This window comes from Anastrepha obliqua, chromosome 4 (genome assembly GCF_027943255.1).
Source record: "Anastrepha obliqua isolate idAnaObli1 chromosome 4, idAnaObli1_1.0, whole genome shotgun sequence".
NCBI classification, from domain to species: Eukaryota; Metazoa; Arthropoda; class Insecta; order Diptera; family Tephritidae; genus Anastrepha; species Anastrepha obliqua.
The window spans coordinates 46,897,811-46,922,475 of NC_072895.1; the positions used below are offsets into that span (position 1 = coordinate 46,897,811).

Sequence of the window (24,665 nt, forward strand, 5' to 3'; positions counted from 1 at the left end):
CTGAAATGAATAGTGGCCAATTAAGGCGCCCAAAATTAACAAAAGTTGCGACTTTAATAGCCTTGGAAGCTTTCTTGATATGTTCTCTGATACAAATAAATTGAAGTTGTTATAAGACCTCTGCTTACTTTCACCGCATACAATGCCAGTGCTCTCACCAAGCACTCGATGAGTTGTCTCGAATGTGGCAGAGCACAAATTGTAAAGGAAACGGCCAGCCTCTTTGCGTAGCAAAAGCACTGTAAGAATTTTGTGACGAATGAAGAATTAACCCTAAATAACTAAACCTAAATCAGTGTTACCCTGTTACTAATCATTCGTCTCACAGACTACAAATTAAAAACAAGCATATTTTTATATTTCTTTTTTTCATTTCAAACAAATGAATGTAAATTAAGAGAAGTATCTTATATTAATATTTCTATTTAACTATTTATGGAAGTCTTGTTAGTGAAGTGATGTGACGGGAATATGTCGAATTTGCAAAACTGCCGGCGTAAGTAGTCTATTAGACGAATGTTTAGTGATATAGGCTTAAAACAACGCATATGTACCTTCTACTCAAATATGAACGAGACGGTATCAATAAAACGGTCCGCGGATGACATATGGCAAAAATAAATTTTTTGTTTTTTGGTAGGAGCTCGAGCTTGATTTGTTTACAGTAGCACAGAAGACAAACTATGTGACATATCACTCTGAAATTTGCCATGTAAGCTTATAACAGTACTACCAAAAAACAAAAAATTTATTTTTGCCATATGTCATCCGCGGACCGTTTTATTGATAACGTCTCGTTCATATTTGAGTAGAAGGTATGTTACAAATAAGTAGCTACTTACTGTGTTCTTAGTGTAAATGCGGCGCTTGTTATACTCGACGGCAAATGTAGTCCTTTAATAATTTCCTGCCATAGTTTTTTATTGATAACTTCGACTAGGCCGCCACGCGCTATTACCAAATTATATAGCTCATACAAATCCAACACGGATTTTGCCATTATTGGTAAACGGTTGATGGGTGAACCTGCAAATATAAGCAAGAAAAAAAACGATAAAATAATTATTAATAATATAAAAATGTATAACTACCTAACCAGCGAACTATCTTTTTATAAAAAATATAACTCAAATTCCAAATTGTATACAAAAATTAGAAAAATAGCAAACATTTTTTAACACAGTTTTCTAGAAAAAATTTTATTATGAAGTATTATAGTTTGCACAATTTTAATGTAATCGAATACAAGTTCCAAGTTGCTAAAAAATCCTGTTGATTTTTTGTAATTTTTTTGCTTGACAGTGTTGGTGTTACGCATTTTTTTCATAAAACAAATGCACGATTTTTTTATTTTTATTTTGGATTTACATACACACGGTTTTTGTTACTTTTATAAAAAAAAAAAAACAATAACGAGCAGCCAAAAAACAAAAACAATAATAATAATAAATAATGAACGTCCAAAAAATAAATAAAAAAAGTGAAAAAAAAAATTTTCAAAACTGGTCCAAAGGTTGAGGTGCATCATTTTGTCACGAGCTATAACTTCTTCATTATAGACCTTCAAGTAATAAGATAGTTCTACGTTTCTCGGGCGTTTTTGCAAATTTCATTAAGGGCCTGCCCTTTTTCCACTAAAATACTTTCGGAATAATTATGGAACGGGCACATAGTGCATATCCTCAAAAAGTATTTGTCGAGTTTCTTTCTCAATTCGTCGTATGCGTCTTGTTGTTGGTGGTGAAAGAGCCTACACTTTTGAGACACTTCCAAGCTACAAGCCGTTCCTTTATGTGAATATTTTTCAGCGGGCAGATGCCGGTGATGGCATATAGTATACGGCTGGCAGTTGGTAGGCTATGAAACTGGCCAACATCATTGAAGGAAAATTATAACAGCACTGACCAAACCAAAGACCGAAGGCGATTTTTTTTTTCGCTTCTATTAGCACAAAACAAATCACAGGATATGAAGTTTAGAAAAAAAAATCTCGAAATCTTATTGGTAGGACTTGTGAGCTATACTTCAAGTGTTATCCTCCCCTTATTCACCAACCAAAGATTATAAGAACCAAACGTATGCAACCCCGAAGCTGGCTGTAGTTGTTGTTGTAGCAGTAATACAAGCCTCGTCAGTGTAGGGTATATCACCGGTCGTCTTCGTCTGGCTCATCTAACGCTAGGCCCAGTAGGTTTTAAAGGGCATGTGAAAAGGTGGTTAGTGTCGCGCGGGGTGCCTTCACATTCACAGCCGACTTTACATTAGCGGAATGACTCGGGTTTTTCCCGACCAAGGGCTGCCGCCCCAGTAAACTAGCCTTGTCTAGTGAATAGTATCACCCGACGCTGGAGTTGCTTTTTGGCTCATCTCCCTGTATAACTTTAAAACGTTAGAAAATAAAGACGCGTCCTAATAGTAAACACTGGTTATTTTCACAATTAATTATTATTTTTTTCTACAGCTAATTTTGTGATAAGTAGTTAATTACGGGTCGAAGATATTTATCTATAAAATACTATTGCATTTACATATATACATATACAGGGTTGGCCATATTAAACTGACCCATGTGATTATTAAAAAAATATGGAAAAAGAAACATTTTTTTATGTTTCATTGTGAAAAACATTTAATTTAGTTCAAGGAGATTCGTTTACATCACTTTTTGAATATGATATCGCGCAAGTGGTCGCCCTTAGCACGTATTTGGATATGTACAGGGTTGGCCATCTTAAACTGACCCATGTGATTATTAAAAAAATATGGAAAAAGAAACATTTTTTTGTGTTTCATTGTGAAAAACATTTAATTTAGTTCAAGGAGATTCGTTTACATCACTTTTTGAATATGATATCGCGCAAGTGGTCGCCCTTAGCTCGTATAGCGTAATGTGCCCGTTTTTCGGCGTTTCCCATAGTTTTGGCCAGCGTCTCGGCCGATATGGCGGCTATTTCCCGTCGGATATTGGCCTTAAGTGCGCCTAGTGTCTTTGGCTTGTTGACGTAAACCTTAGATTTCAAATTACAGTAAAAAGTTATAGGGTTACTCAATGGGTCAGTTTAATATGGCCAACCCTGTACATATTTTATGAATAAGTGAGCAATCCTAACAGTAAATAAAAAAAATAAAAAAAACACAATTTATATTTATTCTGTGCATACTTTGTTGTTGCAATAAAAAAACTGTAATAAATTCTTTTATAGCCAAGCAGCATAGACACACAGGCCGTAAATACTGCATCATGTCTGTAGATATCATACAAGTAGCGGAGCTAACAAAATGTACAAACAACTACAAATCGTAGCGAATCACAAAACATTTAACGAAATAGAAGCAACAACTTAAAAGATACCAACAACAATAAAACCAATGAAAATCAGTTAACACAAACACAGACAAATGAAAAATGAAATTTTAATTGCCGGCAATCAATTTAATTACAGTTCAATTATCATCAAATGATCACTAAGAACATCAGCAACAATAAAAACACCAATAGCAAACAACATGCTTCGAATCACACTCATCGTAAAACTAAAGAGAAAAAACGAAAAAAAGAAAGAAAAAACGAAATGGCACTCAATGATGAACTACAGCGACCAGACGGACGAACGGATAAGTAGTGAACCCAAAAACCTCTACAAGGATAGTGCCGATCTAACTGGATGACTGGCGTTAAACGATCAGTCGACTAGTCGTCTTTCTACAGTTCAACACAAAAGTATGCAACATACAAATCGATCTGATCGCAAGTATGTAAGTATCGATCATCAAACGATCAGGCTGAAGATTGAGCACCGCGCAGCATATCGACGAGTAATTACTGGAAACGAAAGTGTTAAATGCTCAACTAGGCAGAACAACAGCAAAATTAATAAAACAGATTTATCTGTAAAGCCGGCAGCAACAAGCAACAAGCAACAAAACGACAAAACACAACACTGCCCTCAGCTACATTCATGAAAACAAAGTTCGACAGGCCGTTGCTACGTTCGCTCAGTCAGTCAATTCAATTCACTCATTCAATTTTGGCCACAATAGATTGGCCGATTGACGATTGGAGGGGGCAACAAGTAAGCAACAGCCAACACTCAAGTGAAGAAGATCGCGATCGTTTGTCGGCGTAACGAGGCTAAAATTGCGGCGAAACGTTTTGCATTTGAAGCGAATGGGAAACGATGCAACAAATCAGATGTAGATAGATTTGGAAAGCCTTGGAAGCAGGCGTGTACGAGCGAATGATTGTTGCAATTGATAGCTGCCGCATTTGATGGTGAACTAAAATAAGCGGGGAAAAAAGTAAAACAGAAATTGAAGGCATATAAATGAATGGGATGAATGATACAGAAGGTGATTATGTATCGCAGAATCTAATCAATGTTTTCTCGCCTTCTGTTCAAAAAGTACTCGGAAAATGTGAATAAAATTAAAACTTATTCATATTAAAGGTGGTAGCACTAGGCCAGCAACAACAGCAACAATGTCACGAGAACAAAAGTAGAAGTAGTAGTAGGACGAACTATGTTGCACAGAGGCCATGAAGCTGGAACTAGAAGCATATGACGATGGTGCGAATGGAATGGGTTTTCGTCATTTCATTTTATACTGACATCCGGATTTATACGGCAAAAGAAAAAAAACATATCATCACCTTGTAATAGATTCACCTTGTTGATAGGCATTTCCTACAAAGTACCTGTCATATTCATGGCAACCAAAAGCAGCACATATACATATATGCACATATGCATATGTATACCAGGGCGGGCCAATTTTTTGGACATCGTTCCTAGCAGATTCGGATTCTACATAAAGTTTTAAGAAAAAAGTCGACTAGAGCGTAGCTCTAAAGCCAATTTCGAGTCGTCTAAATTTTAAAAGAAGCTATCTTTAAACAATACAAAGTTAATATGAAAATTAGTATTGATCAAAGTGTTGAATGTTATTTTTTCTAGTTTTCTAATATAAACTTGCATTTCAGGATTTTTTGTCACAAGATTTTATATATAAATTGTTTATTTAAAGAACTCCATGGTTGCGCTACAAAGCCATTTATATGAATTTTTTTAGTAGTTAATAAGTGACTGCATGTAATTTTGGTATGTGTACATCAACTAATAAATTTTAAAATATTTCCAATTACATTTTTTTGTATCATTATTTGTATTATAATAAACAATGTATTTACAATTAATTTAGTTTCTGATACTTTCAATAGGAGGTTTATTTTTTCGATTTCTATCTATGTGCATTGCTTTAACTCCTTGTTGTTGTTGTAGCAGTGCACTTAACCCTGTTAGTGTAGTGTAGACCACCGGTGGTCTTCGTCTAGCTCATCCAACGGTAGAACCAGGGGGTTGGGTACCAGAAGGAGAGGGGTGCTAGATGAGTCGGTTTGATGGATACCACAAGGAGAGGGGTGCTAGATGAGTGGGTTTGATGGTACATGTGAAAAGCTGGGTAGAGTTTATAGAATTCAATGTAGAATCCGAAAAATAGTTTCATACGCATTGACCCATCCGAATGTTTACATACATATATAACAGCACTTCTTCTAAACCTTATCACCCATCTTTACACTTTTCATTTGCCGATTTTGAAATCGCCTTCAACTGCTTCAAGCTCTTTTGGGAATATGCAGCTTTACTTGATCAAATAGATGCATTCAGAGTGATATATTTTTGGGCCAGTGCATTATTATGGTGAAGTACGAATTGTTGCTCCACAATTACGGCCTCTTGCGACGAATATTCTCTCTGAAACGTTTCAGTAAGCTCACATAATACTCCTTATTTACTGATTTATCATAGTTAAGCAAGCAATGGCAATTCAAAACAATGTTCGACAAAACTCTGAATTTAAGTCGAAATTGTCGTTTTTTTGCTTTTTTGTTTCTTTTTTAATTTTTTTTTTTTAATTTTTTTTTTTTTATTTTTTTTTAATTTTTTTTAAATTTTTGTTAAAAATTTTTTTTAATTTTTTTTTTTAATTTTGTTTTTTAATTTTTGTTTTAATTTTTTTTATTTATTTTTTTTTTTTTAACTTTTCTTTTAATATAATTTTTGTTTTTTTAATTTGTTTTTAATTTTTTTTTTAATTTTTTTTATTTCTTCTTTAATTTTTTTTTTTTAATTTTTTTTTTTTAAGTTTCTTGTGTTTTTCTTGGTTGGTTGGTTAGTTGGTTGGTTTAAGGGTGACCCCGCATCGGAGTGCCATATAGACCGCAAGTTGGGTCCGTTGAGTTGCCCTAGAGCTCATTATGTTATATGATTTCCCCACCTAACCGAGATTTTTATTGTAGATTTTGGTCAAAGATAATAATTCGTTTCGAGAATTTGATAAGAGATCCGATTTTCAGGTTCGAGAGTACTGAAAGATTGTCAATTGTTGGAGAGCCTAGAAGAGCGAGTCGACTTCTGGCTAGACCGGGACAACTGCACAGCAAATGTCTGCTCGATACTTCCTCATCTTCGTCCTCGCAGTATCTGCACAGACTTACATGATAGTATATGTCGGAAGAGATAACAGTGTTCCTGTTCAGTATGGCCGAATGGCCAAGATACTTATTCCATTTCGATATAGCATTCATGCGTGTCGCTGCTTTCGCTGCAATCGCTTTGCCAGCCAGATCGATAGGGAACAAGTGAAGCAACGTACTTAGAGCCTTAGTAGGTGTAGTGTTTTTCTTATTTTTTGTTTTTCCTGTTTTTTTATTTTGTTTTTCTTGTTTTTTTTATTTTTTTTTTTTTTTTGGTTTTTTATTTTTTTTTTCGTATGAATGTGAAACGGCAGGTATTTTTTGAATAGCAGTTATTTACTAGCGATTTGTTTCTGTTTTTACGAAACGCCTGCCATCGCAATTGGTTCAATCAATCATGACAGGCTACAGAAACACCCTGTATGCGTATATACATGGATATGTATGTAAATTAGTGCATACATAGCAAGTACTTCATACAATAAATAAACGGTGTGCAGTGAAATTAAATAAAAGGCGATCAGTTAATGGTCATAAAATTCAGTTTAATAAAAAAGTAATTTGTACACACGCGTTTTGCTTCGTATTTTTTCTATCTCAATCGTTTTTTACGACTTCGCCCCAGAGGAATCAATCAAACTACAAATGATCGACATGTTGATTGAATGAAAACGTTGTTGTGTTGTGATGTATTATACGACTTGAATGCGTAAACATGAGTAAAAAAAATACGCCTCCAGGCAACGGCAACGGGCGGCAGATCGATCAGTGCAGATCAGTGAAGAATTCAAATTCAAATAAAAATTGGAAATAATGTTGAGAAATAAAAAGTGAGAAATTACCCAACGATTGAACGTTGCCTGCATGCAATAGAGGCAGGAGATGAAGGTGGTGGCTAAACGATCGAGATGATCGAGTGATCGATGCAAGTTCAAAGTACTTAATAGTCGTGCGTATGAACGTTCGCCCAAATGCACGATCCAACGCTGGAGTCCGATTTAATGATGCGCACAAAAACAAGCGCCGAATCTACATACATACGTATATACATACATACATATATACATAGTTAATAATAAGTAAAGCAGCTGGAAAAAAATTAATTGCATGTCAGATGGACTGCAAAGCAAGCGGCGAAGAAAGTGCGCCAAATAAAGAATTTTAATGAACGCAAACTTTGTTTTTCGTTTCGACGAAATAAAAATACCAAATACCATTTTTTTGTTTGTGTTTCAGACATTTGTCAAAATTTAAGTGCATACAGAAGAAACTAAATCACAGATTGCATAACAGTGCGATCGTCGATGACACCTTAGCTAATGATCGCTGGCGCCAAACCACAAACGAGTACCCATCGTGCCACTCATTACATCTTTGCTTTCGAAAGAAAATTATTATAGCACACATACGCACGGCAGAGGGGAGCGGAGTTAAAACTACATAAAAATGTAGAGTAGCATAAAAATTATTTGGAACTGCATTAAAAATTTGTATAAGTATGGCTAACATTGCGAGTGAATAATGCAATAAAAGTCGGTAGTAGACAAGACACACAAACACAAACAACAATAAATAATATCTAAGTGAGAGACATACGCGCTGATTGAGTGGCGGCGACAGACTATCGAATGCAGTAAAAGTGCAGCAAAAATTCCATATATGTACAGAGGTAGAAGCAAAAATAGTGGCAATGATGACTATCCGCATTTGTGGAGTGCCTAAAAGCGGTCCCATGCAAGTAGGTGCCCAACAGCCTGCTGCCCCATCATCAGCTTAATTATCACTAATAATACAATCAACACACTCAAAGCAACACCACGCAGTGTACATGCATACATACAAACATACAAACATATTTGTCATATGCGAAGCGGGAAGTATCAGCCAGCTGTAGTGCGTTGCCGCAGTTGGTTGCAATTCGGTTTGGTACTTTTCTCAGAGCCCCCACTAATGTTGCTCTGCATAAGTGCAGGTATGCGTTCAATTAAATTATTTATGTATATGTGTATGTGTAAGCTCACTCATTCATACAAATAAAAATAATAACAATAATGCACAACTTTAAGAAAATCACTTCAGTTGCCAAGCAATACAAATTTGCTGTGTAATCATCTTCAGCGGCAATTGAGTCATCACATCGCCATTCTTTGTTTATGGCTAAATTGGTAGGTGATAAAATTATGTTAATCAAAAATTAATTAATTCATTATTTTGTTTTTATTCGATGCACAAGTGGAACTCGAAATTGAATTGTTAATCAAATTAGGTTGCAGAGAAATTGTGCCACGTAATTGCTGTTGCACGTGTTGCCTGCACTACTGGAGCAAAATTCTGTATACGATGGAATATTGAGTGTATGCCAATGAAGCGATAACCGGAAAGGTATTTTATTGAAGTTGTAAAACCTTCCATATACATACAGTTTTGGTTCATACCTCCTTTCTTCGGGATTGGGTAGATGGCGACTATATTTCAATCTCTGTTCCCTGTTAGTCTGAATAAATTTGTGCCTATTCTAAAAACCTCTGCCTTCGAAAACTAGTGATGATCAGACAAAAAGGGACTATCGTCTCTATAGTGTATACGAATCTTTAACAAGCAAAAGACTGCATTTCCACGACATTTGGTTCCACGTTACCGAAACGACCCGGAGTTATATCCGGCCAAGGACTATCACTCCAGCAGCATTCCCCGTATGTAAGTATGGGGAATGTTTATGCTTCTACAACAACAACAATAACAACAACAACATCATCACTATGAGTGCACAAATTACTTAGAGGAATTAAGTAAAACCAAGTTTTTCGGCACCTGATTTATCTAATGGTGAAAATAACTGAATTTTGCTTTGCAACCATTTTCGATACAGGTCCACATTGTATCGGCTGCGGCCTGTCCTATCACGTTTGCGGAAAATCTCTCGAACTTATCGAATACGAATTTGCCAACGGTTTTCTCATAGCAAGTAGTAACTGCTGCTAATGGTAGACTTATAGAAATAGAAGTCAGAAATATGTTCTGGGCAACAATGAAAGTCGGCTGAATACAGTAGAGAAGTTATGTGAAAAATTGTATATTTGTGGCAGCATGTTATGCTGTGCTATGTTGTATTATGGTCTGTAGCGCTATGTTATTTTTTAAGATATTTCTGTTGAAAGCTCTCCATTTCGTATAGTTAGTGCTTAAATTTCTTGCAATATTTTTCATTACTTATTTTCTTATGTCATGGGCTGTTATGATATGACGTCCTATGTTATGTTATGATTAATATGAATTCCATTATATGATTTGTTATGTTATGTTATGTTATGTAAGTTATGTTATGTTATATTATATTATATTATATTATATTATGTTATGTTATGTTATGTTATGTTATGTTATGTTATGTTATGTTATGTTATGTTATGTTATGTTATGTTATGTTATGTTATGTTATGTTATGTTATGTTATGTTATGTTATGTTATGTTATGTTATGTTATGTTATGTTATGTTATGTTATGTTATGTTATGTTATGTTATGTTATGTTATGTTATGTTATGTTATGTTATGTTATGTTATGTTATGTTATGTTATGTTATGTTATGTTATGTTATGTTATGTTAAATAATAGTAAGTTATGTCTTGTTATGTCAAGTTTTTTAATTTTATTTTATTTCATTTCTTTTCGTTACAAATAATTCAGTTTAATTTTATTTTAATTTCTTTTATTTATTTCATTATTATTTTCTTCTTTTCTAACCTATACCGAATAGAAAATATTTTCAATTAAATAACATTATTATTTCTGCATACGTGTTTCCCCATACGTCAAATTAATTTAATTAAAAAATATTTCAATAACGTGTATTTTCTCGCTTGGCAACACGAAACCTCAACACAACAGCTACACAAAACTACTAATTTAATAATGTTCAAGACACGAGTCTTCCCTAAATACTTATAAATGTAACTGTATTGTATAATTTTCTTCCTCAACATTTGTACTCATGCCACTACATACATACATATGTATATACATACATGCTATGTATTCTTAAAAATAATATTAAAATAATAAAATAATATTTTTCATGAACGTCTCGGCATTTACAAGTTCTATGGACAACATATAAAAACCGTACATTGAAATGAAAGCGTACAAGTGCGTTCGCAGCACACGGCCACTGAGCAGGTTTTAGTTTCCGTCATTTAGTCAATGCACCCGCACCCTAACAGCGCAGCCAACCATTGGCGCACTACAGCAACGAAATTGTGTATGCACAGTGTAAAGCAAAATCTCAACAGTTTTCGATATGGAGTCAGTTTCTTAGATCTTTAATCTCTTATCAACTGAGTTTAATTTCCAAAACCAGAATATATATAAATATTCTATAAAATAAACAGAATTTTCATTAATATATAATGTAGAGAAATATGCGAAATGACCAATTTTTATTTGGCGACGTATTCAAATAGATTTAAAAAACAATTTTCCCCAACACCAGCTTTTCTGAAACAATTTTTCACTCTGTGGACTCACTTGCTCCCACGCTTTGTGTATGAAATAAACAACATCTAAAAAATTTATTGATTTGACAATTGACAATTCCCAAGCAGAGTTTGCAAGCTGTCCGCTTATGAGGGAACTAAAATGACTTTGCTGAGGGAAAAAAGCGTACGCGCTCTGTTATGGGGAAGTTATCTGCTCAAGAGAAAAAACTTCAAAAAATCTCTAAGGATTTTTGAGCTACTGAAAAAAGCTATAAGGTTCGCCGGTAGCGAGCATGGTTATACCTGTTAAAACTGGTATAACTCACTATTGTCAATGCTCCTAAATCTCTGTTCTTATATAAAGCAGGTTTTATTAGGCCGCGTTCATACGGAGCAAATCTTGTTGCTTCAAAATTGTGCATTCCCTTTTGGTGTTGCCCGTTGGCAACTCCGTCGCTTGTAATTGTTGTAGTTCTTACGAGAACACAAAGGGTGTTGATAGAACACGAGCATCACAAGTAACAAGTTGAATAACCAAATGTTTCCCTGTATGAACGCCGTTTTAGGAACACTCATTAAGTGCTTCTAAACAAATGTAATTTTTGGCAACTCTTTTCCAGCGCTCCCCACATAAGCTTATTTATACCAGTTGATTCATCTATTCACCTCTTGCTAATGCTTGACGAATCGAAGACACACCTTTTATTTATTCTGGACTAACTTACGCGTACAATCCAATATTTAGAGGTTAAGCGAAGAAACACAACATTCAGTGGTTATAAATAAATGCTGAAATATTGAACGTCACTGTATGCAAATGCATACAAATATTAGCCAACACCTCCTCAAGTACAAAATAGCAAGCAAAACATATAACTTGGCACTGTTGTTGTTGCAAATGGAATGAGTAATAAACACAACTCAGTAAGAAAAAAATACAACAAAAATAAGTATAAAAACCAAAAACAAAAATATATTTTATTTCAGTTTATAATCTGTGTATTTCCTAGGTACGTCTGAACGTGTATTTGTTTAATAATTTTGCCATTTCCATGCTTTCGTCATCTGGTTGTTTGCTATGCTTTTTTTGTTTTGTGCTCGATTACATGCGCATTTCTGCTCATACATACATACATACATACACACGAACATATTAGTATATATGTACGCATATTGCTTGACTATTTTGAAGAATGCATTTAATTTGTTTGTGTTTACATTGCAAAGGCAACGAGAACTGCGACAGCAACATCAACAATAACAGTAACAAAAACAAAAGCAAGTGTTTTCGTGTTGCGGGAAGCACGAAAACCTCTTAGGAAAGTCACTACGTCCACACATAAAGGCAAACAAAAAAACTGAAAAGTGAAACATGAAAACGAGAAGTAAATCCAGGAATATTATATTGCAAATGAATTTACCTGCTGCGGCGACAAACAAATGCATACATTGACACATATGTATGTATATACGCGTTGGGTACAATCACCCCCCGAGGGCCGAAAGGCGGGCCAACAGTACCGGCATTTATTTCATTAATATCGTAAAAAGGCATTTGGTTACGTTTACGCATACATATTAGTCACACGCACATGCATACATATACACATAGCCGCTTATGTATGTATGTTAACAAATAAAGTCAGGCAGCTTTTCCTATTTGCCAGGTACGGACTTCTTGATGGGCAATAAAGATGGGTTGGCCAAGAGCGGAAAGCCAAGAGCAACAGTAGACCAGATTGCCATCACCAACAACAACTTGTGAGCATTTGAACGCCTACTTGCCCATCTGCACAACAACAGTACACCATCTGCCCACAGGATTTGCAAGACCGCAGCGACGACGAGTATGAGTGTGTGTGTGTGTGTTGCGTGTGGAGACCATGATGGAGCGTGCTGCTTGACTCGGGCTGAATGCGCTTCACAGCACTACGGTGTTTAGCGTTTTAATGCTTGCTATTTAATGTTATAGCTGTCGTCGCGATTTGTTTTAGATTTTTTTTTAACTTCAATTCGCTTGAGTTGGTTAATTAGTTGGCCAGCAAGGAATTGGTTTTGTTGGTTGCATTTTTGACCACAACAAAATATTTACACATACATACGCATGTACATATATATCATATGTACAAATATGTGTACTTATATATTTAATAGGCATATTTACATAGACACAGGTGTGAGTGCGCCAGCAGCTCACTTAGCTGATAAGGGGCGCAACTGCCACGAAAATAAAAATATGCATATGTAAGTATATAGTATATTTCTGCATATGCATGCATGTATTACATACATACATATATATAAAGGTACATATGTACATGACTGCGTAAATATGTGGCAAGTCTGTCTGTGGGGAATTTAAATGCGGAATTTTATGTGTTTGCACTCCGTCACAGTCGATAAAAAATTGCATTCGACATTACGGTGACGTGCTGGACGACGGATGGCTGCTTGGCTGCTTGGCTGCTTGGTTTGAAGGAACGATGGATGGATGGATTGAATGACTTTTTGTCGTTGCATCGCATGTGTATGCACTTTAACACATACGTACTCATAAATGCGCATGTATCTTTGTATGTGAGCGTATGCAAGTGCATGCAAATGTGCTCTTGTATCGACATTAATCGAAAACGTTAATGTTTTTCGTACGGATATTAAACGCTTTAACCACAAGAATAGCAGCAACAACAACAATAACAACAACAGAAACATAAACAACTCGAATATTTTAATAAGAGTAGCATATCTGGTGAGGTATCGGTACCGGTGCATATCGGTTACAGTGGCCTAAGTGTGCATATGTAAATACTTATACGAGGAGAGGGGCCCCTTGCAAGCGAACAAAGTGAGAACAAAAGCGATAAAGTTTATTATTAAAACTTAATTACATATTTTCGTGTGTGCTACATATTCTACCGGCTCTTGAACAAATATGCCCTGTGCACATTGCACATGTGAGTGTATGTATGTAAATATGTATGTATGTGGACATGCAGGTTTTTATGAAAGTAGGTACGCATGCTATTAAGTCGACATGAGCTCATGCGGTTACCAAATCATTTTCAGGAGACTAGCGAATGGAGGAGTACGCATTTAATAAATTTAAAACAAAAAATTTAAATAAAATAAAAAAGAAATAAAATTAAAGTAAAATAATATAAATCATAATATCATAAAATTACATAAGATCCCTTTCACATCTTAGATAACATAGCATAACAGAATTTACCTAACAAAAGACTAAGGTACATAACATAACATAACCACAAGTAACATAACATACCATAACATAAAATAAGGTAGAATCTATTTTATTATAAAATACGAAAAGGTAAGATAAGATAACATGACATAGCATAATATAACGTGTAAGTAAGATATGGTAAGATACATATATTAAAATAAGACAAAATTAAATCAAATTGACTAAAACTAAATAAAATTAATTTAAACAAATCAAATAATATTAAATTAAGTTTAACCAAATAATATGAAATTAAAACAAAATTTAATTACAAAGTTAAATCGACGTATGTAAAATAATATTTTAATAACATAGCATAACATAACATAACTTGTCATAATATAAGGGAAGATATGAAGAAAAGATAAGATAAGAAAAGTGAAGTAAGATAAAAAAACATAAAATTAAAGGAAGTTGAGTACCATAAGATTACATAAAATTAAACAAATAAATTAATATTTAATTATGTATAGCTAAATTAAATAACATGTAATGTAACATAACATACATAACATAACATAACATAATATAACATAACATAACATAACATAACATAACATAACATAACATAACATAACATAACATAACATAACATGGCATAACACGACATGACATAACATAACACAACATAACATAACGCACATAGAGACAACGATGCCACTTAGACCACGAAATGGGTCCGTTGTGAGCCGCGGGGGCTGGGCTACATTTCCCTCTCCATATTGAACCATCCTGAGCTTTTGACAAAGCGTAAAAGGTTGTTCATACTCAAAGTGTATAGATTATCTATATTCGTTAAAAAGAAGGATTTTAAAAATCGGTTCCTGCTTCTGGCTAGAACCGGGCATGTGCAAAAAAGGTGTTGAATTGTTTCCAATTCCTCCTCATTTCTGCAGCTACGACAGAAATCATGCGTGTAAACGCCTAATCTCCTTGCATGATTTCCTATGAGACAATGTCCTGTGAGGGCCCCTACCAAGGCCCTGATTTGAGGTCTACTCAGTTTTATAATACTCTTGGACAGACGTAAGTTTAGCCTTGCCCATGTTTGCCTAGCAATTTCACAGGTGTTAGCGCTAATCCATCTTTGATTTGCAGAATTGATTAGTGTGTCCTTAATGAGAAGCTTACAAGTTGCGAGAGGTATCTCCATAAAATTACTTATGTCTGGCATACAGGTAACTTCTCTTGCAAGTTGGTCTGCCCTAACATAACATAAGATAAGACAAAATAAGACAGCATAAGTGAGAATTAAACAAAATAAGGTAAATAATAAACAAACGTAAATAAAATTAAACAGAATTAATTTAAACCAAAAAATAATATTAAATAAAATTTAACAAAATAAAATTCAAAAACTAAATAACCGACGAAAAGCAAAATGCGATAAGTCAATATAATATACTACAACGTAACATAAGATTAGATAAGATCCGATCAAGTAATATCAAATAAAATAAGATTAAAAAATTGAAAAATAATATAAAATTTAATAACATCAAGTTAAATGAAATGAAAATATAGTAAAAAAGATCAAATTAAATGAAATCAGGTAAAAGGTAAAGTAAAATAATATTAAAATATAATAAATATAATACTAAATTAAATTAGAGTAAGCCTACCGGAAGAGTGTCAATTAAAATAAAGGTAATTGAATATAATTCATTACTTATTTGAAAATAGTATCTTTTCACCAAAACGTAGTACAGCCAAATCACATGAATACATACATACAAACATATACGTGTATTTGCAAGTACCCCACACATCCTTTTGTCCAATTGCATCCAACTCATAGACCCGCCATCGGCCCTAAGTCGCGCACATTCGAAATTGAATTTTTCATTTTTGACATGACAACTTAATGGATTTTAATCTGTCACAAAGTTCACTGACGGCAACTTGACGCTATTTTGACGACTGTGTGATGGCGGCCACAGTTTCTAGCCAGCAACAGGAAAGTAATAAGCAGAGTTCCAAGTTAGTGGCTAAGTGCTCAACTACATACATATACATATACATATGTGTGTGTGTGTGTACGATGCACGAGCAAGTTGTTGCAGCAGCAAAGATATGAATAGAAAATCAAGAAAATTTATTTGTATATTCCTTCGCCAATACATAGTTTTAATGCTTGACTAGGGAGCAGCAATCCGACATACTTTCCGTAATTGAATTCCGTGACGTGGAAAATTTGCTTCAGCGATTGCTATTCAAAACCGAACACACGCAACACCCTAAATAAGCGCGGACAAATCATACATATATAATGCAAATGCGATAGGGAGGTTGGCATACGACACAACGCCTAGTAAGGGGAGGGGGTAAGTGAGTACCAGACAGTCAGCCGGAATGTCGTGGTTGAAAGATCATGCCCATGCTCACGATGGCACAGCCACACATTTTGCGTTGATTGATTATGAGCGCGAGAATTCACGGGAAAATTCTACTAAAATAACAAACAAGGGTCTTACATACATTCATACGTATATATCGGTGCTGTATGCACATTGTGGATGTGTGTATGTATGTATGTATGTATGTATGTATATCTAACAAGGATGGCATGGACGGGTGCGCACAAAAGTTTTAGCTTTGCTACATTTGGTATCTTGTGAAAAAGAAATCAATTTGATATTTTCAGAAAATAGAAATTATAATTAAAAAAAATCACCTTTGCGGTGTGAGCTTTTAATTGAAATATGCCAATCATTGGTTGTGAACGACATCATGCAACGCGTGCGTTGGTGTAATCTACGAGAACTACTGCTTTCATTTATTTTTCAAATGTAATTTTGTAATTTGGAGGACATGTTTTTAATTAATTTTTGTGAAAATACAAATTTTTTGAAAATATTAAAGACATAGTGCACATCTATGAAGAATACCACCTTGATCAAAAAGTTCCCGGAGAATATTCAGAAAATGCAAAATACACGTGAATTCCTCAAAAGTAATATTATCGCCTTCAAAGTACCTGCAAAGTGCATCAGTTGCAGCGCACTTATGCCAGCGTTTAATCCAGATCTCCAAACATTTCTGGAGTTCTATTTTTCGTATAGCTCTGACGACTTCGATTTTTTCTTCACTTCGGTTTGGCTGTTAAAACGGGTCCTTGTATTGGTTTTTTGACTCAATCAAAAGTAGCAGGGAGGCGTAGGTGAATTCACTGGTTATTGGATGGTATTCGTTTCGTTCTTGGTAAAAAAATTCACAGATGTGATGGCACTGTGCGACGGTGCGTTATCATAGTGCAAAAACCACGAGTTGTTTTCTCACAAATCTTTTCTTTTTTGGCCAATTGCTTCACGTAAGCAACTCATAACGCCCAAATAATTGTCTTTATTAACTGTTTGACTTTGCAGTGAAAATTTCGTGGTGTAAAATACCGTTGTAATCCATAAAAATCGTGACCATCGATATTTTTTTGACTGAATACGAAGATTTAGAGCTCTCCACTCACTCGCCTGATATCTGGATTGCATGTCCTACTCATAAATTCAACGTCTCCATTCAAGTAATGATGCGTTTGATGAATGTTGGTTCGGATTTAGCCCTGGAAATTATATATTTTGCGATATTAACACCGTCCCTTTCTTGCATGAAATTCATACTATGCAGCAACACGGCGCAAGCCCAAATCAGTAACTATTTACAATGTCCTGAACCGAGCCATAGGCAATGTACGAGTGCTCTGCAAATATCTACTCCGACAGCCAAGCAGCAAAAATGGCCCTGGGCCGATAATGGTGCGTCAGAAGCTAGCCAGGGGATGCTTGGTTTCTCTGAATTCTTTAATGTTAGGCTTATCGGGGTACCTGGACACGGGGACATTGCAGGAAATTGCTGGGATAAACAGAGACCTGTAGGGTAGTTTGCCCGTGAGGGAATTGGGATCCCCCTTTAACTACTATGTGGTCTACGAGTACTACTGGGAAAATGGGTTTCACATAAACTCAGCAAGCGCTGGAAAATTGCACAAATCTTTTAGTTGTGGATCGAACACGCTCGATGGAGATTCTAAAGTTAACAAAAGCCTTCCAGTTATTTCCTGTTCCAGCTGTGTGCAGAACTGGCTTCGACAAAGACAAAACTGTGAAAAACACTAACTAAATATTTGTATGTAAATATGTAATTAAGGGTATCTTTCTTTCTCTTCCTCCATTTATATATGGGCTAATGAGATATCTAATTTATATACATATTTATGTCATAGCAGATTTAGCCAGAAATCCGCATATTGTACTCACCGATTTTCTGCATAAAGGAAAACAAGTCATCAAGAAATTCTTTCCGCCTCGGATCATCGGTGATCTCGTAAAGCTGAAAAAAAGATAAGGGGAAAAATAAGTTGTAAATTAATTACATTGTTTAACGAAAGGAATAAAAGGCAGCTGAGAAGAAAGCAAAAAAACAAAAAAAGATACCACCTAACAAAACCACAAAGACCAGTGAATGATTACACACAAAACAAGCGTTAACAGCGGCTTGACTTCTGGGTCAAAATTAGCACATCAAGAGAACGAACAACTATTTTGGCACCTCACCTCAGCCTCAACTTCAGCCTTAGCTACAATCGCAGCCACAGCCAATAACGACGCTCATTTGATCAACATACACCACCACGAGGTAGGAAGAGAAAAAATTTACAATAATTTGAGGGTGCAGTGGCTATGCATGTGCGCTACCCCTATTTGAACTCACTGACTCCCGAGATAAGCTGAGTAACCGTGCTAACAACATTAACAACAACATTCACGCCTCGTTTGGCATGCGCTATTGCTATGAAAAATTCGACAATACGCCAATCTAACTACCAAATTTCCATTGAAAGAAATGTGTCTTCTATTTTTTGTAGTAGTTTGGCTGGGTCCTTCACCTTTGCAGGCGCACCTTAGTCTTGCAAGTAGCAAATGACGTTTCATGAGCGCATAGTAAACAAGCAAACAAGCGAAACAACAAAACAACTGGCAAACAACCAATCAGCTAACCCTGGCACAAACAAACAAAAAAAATGTATGGAAAAAGTGCAATAAAAATATGTATGGTAGCATTTAAAGCAGTGTGTGGAAAAAGGTTGCGGCCGCACAGTGTCAGCAGCAGCACTGAAATCAAAAAATACCGACCGACCGCCTACCATATCTTTCACACAATTGCGGCAAAATGTTTTGGTTGTGCGCCTATGCGCCTATGCGCCTATATCCCTTGCATCCTTTATATCCCTAACATCCCTTCAAATGCGTAAACCCCTACCATTGATTGGATCGTATTTTCATTTTCATTGTTTCCACACGGGCGCCCCTCATATACAAATTTCCTCATTCATTCTCTCAATGTTCCCCTCTGTTTTCAAAGTCCTTTGAGATAGATAAGCACACGACATGATACCAAACTCTACCACTCACCTATCACCTTTGTTTGTATTGTACACACAGAGGTGTCTACATATGTACATACTTCAGTGGATGCTAAATATTTTCATACAATTTGAATTGGGAAAAAAAGTGTGAACAAACAAAAGTGTGCTGATTGCTGCACTAATTCTATGCGGTGCTGCATTTCTCTTCCGGAGGGGTACGTTGCGAACATGCATTGGAAGTATGTTATCGATTCTGTCTGGGGATGTAATTGCTATGGCAATGACAGCATTGAAGTGGTGATAATCTGGTAATCATTATTAGTTTGACATTTTCTTTGGGGTAAAGGAGGCCTAATAAATGATATCCATTGAGAGAAAATTAGTGGAAAAACAAGTGCGTTAACATAACTATTTATCATTGAAAATAATTTATATAGTCGATAGAATAAAATTAAGCAGAGAATTCTAAAAATTTGTGGAGTAACATCAAGACACACGCCACAAATAAGAGGAGGAGAGCTGGGCTAAACATCTAACAGAAGTGTACGCGCGAATAATTAATTTTTATTTTTTATTGTAAAAAATGATTTTATAAATAATAATTTTGAATATAAAAGCGTATTAAAACAAGAATATTTAACTATAAATAGAAATTAAAACTTATGTGTATTGCCTTTAACATTACCGTCGGCATATTAGAACACTTTGAGAAGAGAAATCGGAAATTTTACCGACGGCATTTCGTTTTGTGTTTAAAAAGTAAGATGGATAATAAAATATTTAAAATTATAAGTTCTATTATTCCAAATCTACATATGTACATGTTTCATCACATTCAAAGTACAGGGTGATCCATATGGTTATTTATGTTTAAAACAAAAGAACAAACATTTCTATTATTTATGGCGCATGAGTTCATTAATGTCGCTGCCTCGCAGTAGCGCATACTGTTAACTCAGTTTTCCAAGGCCTAGGTGACAGTTTCCGGCCTTAACTTATAAATGGCTTGTTCGATATTCAGTTTAAGAGCCCGAATAATCAAAGGAACGTTCGCAAAACATTAGTTCCATACGACTCTTCACCAACGAAAGTCTAATGGCACAAATCGCATCACCGAGGTGTACAATTGACGTCGCAGAGCCGGTTGATAATACGATTACCGAATTTGTATGGCAAGATATTGGTTGTGGCATGAGCAGTTTGACATGGCGTGCCATCTGGCAGAACCAAAAATCGTCCAAGTTCATGTCTTCAATTTCCGGTCGCAAAAGATGTTCATTACGATCTGTAATCATCGTTTACCGGAATGGCGTTTCCCGCAACATTTTCAAAGAGAAATGGACCTGTAATATCACAGCTCTAAAATCCAAGATTTTTAAGCAATCTAGTGAATTGTTATCATTGTAAAATTACAATCGAGTCAACAATCAATTCGCTACCCAACTGTACCGTCGAAATGTTTTTCGATTGTTTTGAGTCGCCCGACTTTCAAAAAGGGTGATTTTTTAGCTATTATCTTTTTAAACAGTTGGTTTAAGCAGCGACGCCCGTTTCGTGTTTTGTTTCACTGTCAAACATCTTTATTTTGGTCCAAAATTTAACCATGAATCGTCTTACAAACGAACAACGCTTGCAAATCATTGAATTTTATTATAAAAATGCGTGTTCTGTTAAGAAAGTTTAAGATCCACTTTCTTATCGAAAAATTGTGTTCAGCGACGAAGCTCATTTTTGGATCAATGGGTACGTAAATAAGCAGAATTGTCGATTTTGGAGTGAAGATCGGCTAGAAGAATTACAAGAGCTGCCAAAGTATCCAGAAAAGGTTTATGGGCTGGAGGTATCATTGGACCGTACTTCTTCAAAGATGCTGCGAATCGGAACGTAACTGTGAATGGTGAGCGCTACCGTGAAATGATATTCAACTTTTTTTTGCCTAAAATGCAAGAGCTTGACTTGCATGGCATGTGGTTTCAGCAAGACACACAGCACGCGTAACAATGGACTTGTTGAGAGGCAAGTTCGGTGAACATTTTATTTCCCGTTCGGGACCTGTCAATTGGCCACCCAGATCGTGCGATATAACGCATTTCGATTATTTTTTGTGGGGCTATGTTAAAGCTCATGTCTATTCAGACAACCCTGCATCAATTAACGTATTGGAAGACAACATTAAAGCATTTATATGTGAGATACCGGCCGAAACATTGGAAAGAGTATGCCAAAATTAGATTAAGCGGATGGACCATTTGTAGCGCAGTCGCGGTCAATATTTGCATGAAATAATCTTCAAACATTAAATTACATGCTATTCGATTTAAATAAAAATTTCATGCATTTTTCTGAATTTGACGTGTGTTTTTTTGAAAAACTTTCCTATAACTCTTAAAAAATCACCCTTTATTATTTTATTTATGTAATTGCGGTTATTATTTTTTATGCAGGACTATGAATAAGTTCGTGCGTTGTTTTTCGAAATTTGAAACTTTATTGACGTAAAATGGTTACAAATTTAATATTCAAAGTATTGTCCATCGCTTACTACTACTTTTTCCCATCTTTTTGGCAATTGACGGATTCCCTTTGTGAAAAATTCGGTCGGTTTTGCCGCAATCCACGAATCGATCCATTTTTTGACTTCATCGTAATTACGGAAGTGCTGGTCAGCCAGGCCATGTTGCATCGATCGGAAGAGATAGTAATCGGATGGCGCAAGGTCTGGACTATACGGCGGGTGGGGTAGGACATCCCATTTGAGCGTTTCTAAGTATGTTTTGACCACTTGTGCAACATGTGGCCGAGCATTGTCATGTTGCAAAATAACTTTGTCGTGTCTATCGGCGTGTTGCGGCCGTTTTTCTCGCAGTGCTCGGCTCAAACGCATCAATTGTCGTCGGTAGACATCCCCCGTAATCGTTTCATTCGGTTTCAGTAGCTCATAATACACAACACCCAGCTGGTCCCACCAGATACACAGCATAACCTTCAGGCCATGAATATTCTGCGCCGACGTCGATGTTGAAGCATGGCCAGGGTATCCATACGTTGCCCGACGTTTTGGATTGTCGTAATGGACCCACTTTTCATCGCCAGTTACAATTCGATGCAAAAAACCCTTTCTTTTGTGCCGTTGAAGCAGTTGTTCGCATGCCATAAAACGGCGTTCAACGTCTCTTGGCTTCAATTCATACGGCACCCAATGGCCTACCTTTCAGATCATTCCCATGGCTTTTAAACGTTTGGAAATGGTTGATTGATCAACTCCCAAAGTTTTTGCAACCTCGTCTTGCGTTTGAGCCGGATCTTGATCGAGCAATTCCTCCAATTCGGTATCCATGAACTTTGGCGGCGCACCCTCGCGTTCTTCGTCTTCCAAGCCAAAATCACCACTTTTAAAGCGTGCAAACCACTTCTGGCACGTTCGCTCAGCTAGAGCATGCTCACCTTAACTTCCACCAAGATACGATGACTTTCGGCTGCTTTTTTCTTCATATTAAAATAATGAAGAAGAATTCCCCGCAAAAACACATTATTTGGCACGAAATTCGACATTTTCAAGTGTGGTAAAAATATTGTTGTTTACGCTTCAAATAAAAAACTTATACTGACGTTTGTGCCTTACGACAGTAGCTCTCCAATGAATGTTTGGAAATGTGGATCGATGGAATAATAATCAAGTTACGCCATCTGTTGTAAAACCGCACGAACTTATTCATATCGTTTGTCTGTTTAATTAATATTCGTAACATTTAAACACGTCTTTATAAAAATAAATGAAAAACAAAATTTCGTAGAAGTCCGTGTATCTAATAATTACGATCTTTAATCTTATTTAATTTTTTACCAACCCAAAAGGTACATGGTTTTTTGTTTATTTTCAATAATTACAAGTTTTACTAGCAACGATTTCACTTTTTATTTTTAAAAGCTGAGGGAAATAAAGTTTTCATGGGTCACAAGACTAGTCTCAGATGTTTTTGACAAGAGAGAACCATGGCGATGTTTTAACAGTCGCTGGCCAAGAGCGAATCTGAGATATGTAGTGCTCGATTGTTGGCCAATATTTTACTCCAACTTAAATATGACTACTTGCAGCTGGAAATTCGTCTAGAGAGAGAGCGTAGGTATCTTTCAACACTCGAGATTATCGACTAAATATTCTAGAGTTCACCGATGCCAGGCAAATTCATAAAAGGTGAATTTACTAGAGTAGCTGAATTCTTTTTTTGGTTTTCTTGCTCTTTGGTGGTTTGGAGTTATCTTTTTTTATTGTTGTTGTCTTTTGTTTGCTTTTGTTTGCTTTTTGCTTGCTTGTTTGTCTACATTCTGATTAAAATTTTGACATTCTAAACACCAAATTACAAAAACAAAGTGCATGTAAATTTGTTTTTATTTTAACACTCAAATCACTTTGTCCAGATTCGCCTTGATTATGAAATCTTCTATTTAAAGTTTGCTAAAATAATAAGAGGATACGAAACAGAAGCAAATGAGTGCAAGAATGTGTACTCACCTAGAGAACAAAAAACAAACAACATCAGCAAAAGTGCACATAAATAAGGAATATATTACCGTTAGCGTTGTTCAAAAAAATGCTAAATATATAATTAATAGCTAACGGCTATAATTACCAACAAATTCACATATGTCGAGAGAAAACAGATAGTGCAAGAAAACTTTTGTCGAGAGAGTGATATGAGAGGGATATATTATTCACACGCTCGAATTTGTTATAAGATTGAATGAGAAGAAAGGTAAACTAAGCTACGTGGGAAAACTGCATTACCGACAATTATTTGTATCATCACTTGCGCATACGGATCTAGGTGCATTCAAATATGTACATACATATGTATGTATTAAGTAACGAGGTATGCATGGAAGCGCAAATTAAATTTTTTTTTTGGTCCTTCTTAATATGTAACTGAACATGAAAATGGGTCAACGACCAAATAGCATTGAGTATATTGAAACAGGTCTGGTATTTGATTTAAGGTACAGCTAATATTTAATTTTAATATGCACACATATATTAATATGTATGTATGCACATAAGGGTTGTGCAAATACTTAAACATTTAAATTCTTAATTTATGTTTTAAATTTCA

At 35.5% G+C, this 24,665-nt stretch overlaps 1 protein-coding gene across 2 annotated transcripts in view; it reads right to left on the reverse strand.

Moving 5' to 3' along the window:
* The window catches only part of LOC129243522 (protein dead ringer), a 148,321-nt gene that overhangs the window by 21,400 nt on the left and 102,256 nt on the right, over positions 1-24,665 (reverse strand). For both annotated transcript variants that reach the window (XM_054880594.1, XM_054880595.1), the window contains exons 6-7: positions 18,449-18,521; positions 843-1,026 (exon numbers count right to left, since the gene is read on the reverse strand). In XM_054880594.1, the coding sequence (XP_054736569.1) occupies positions 843-1,026; positions 18,449-18,521 (257 nt within the window). The remainder of the gene's footprint in view (positions 1-842; positions 1,027-18,448; positions 18,522-24,665) is intronic.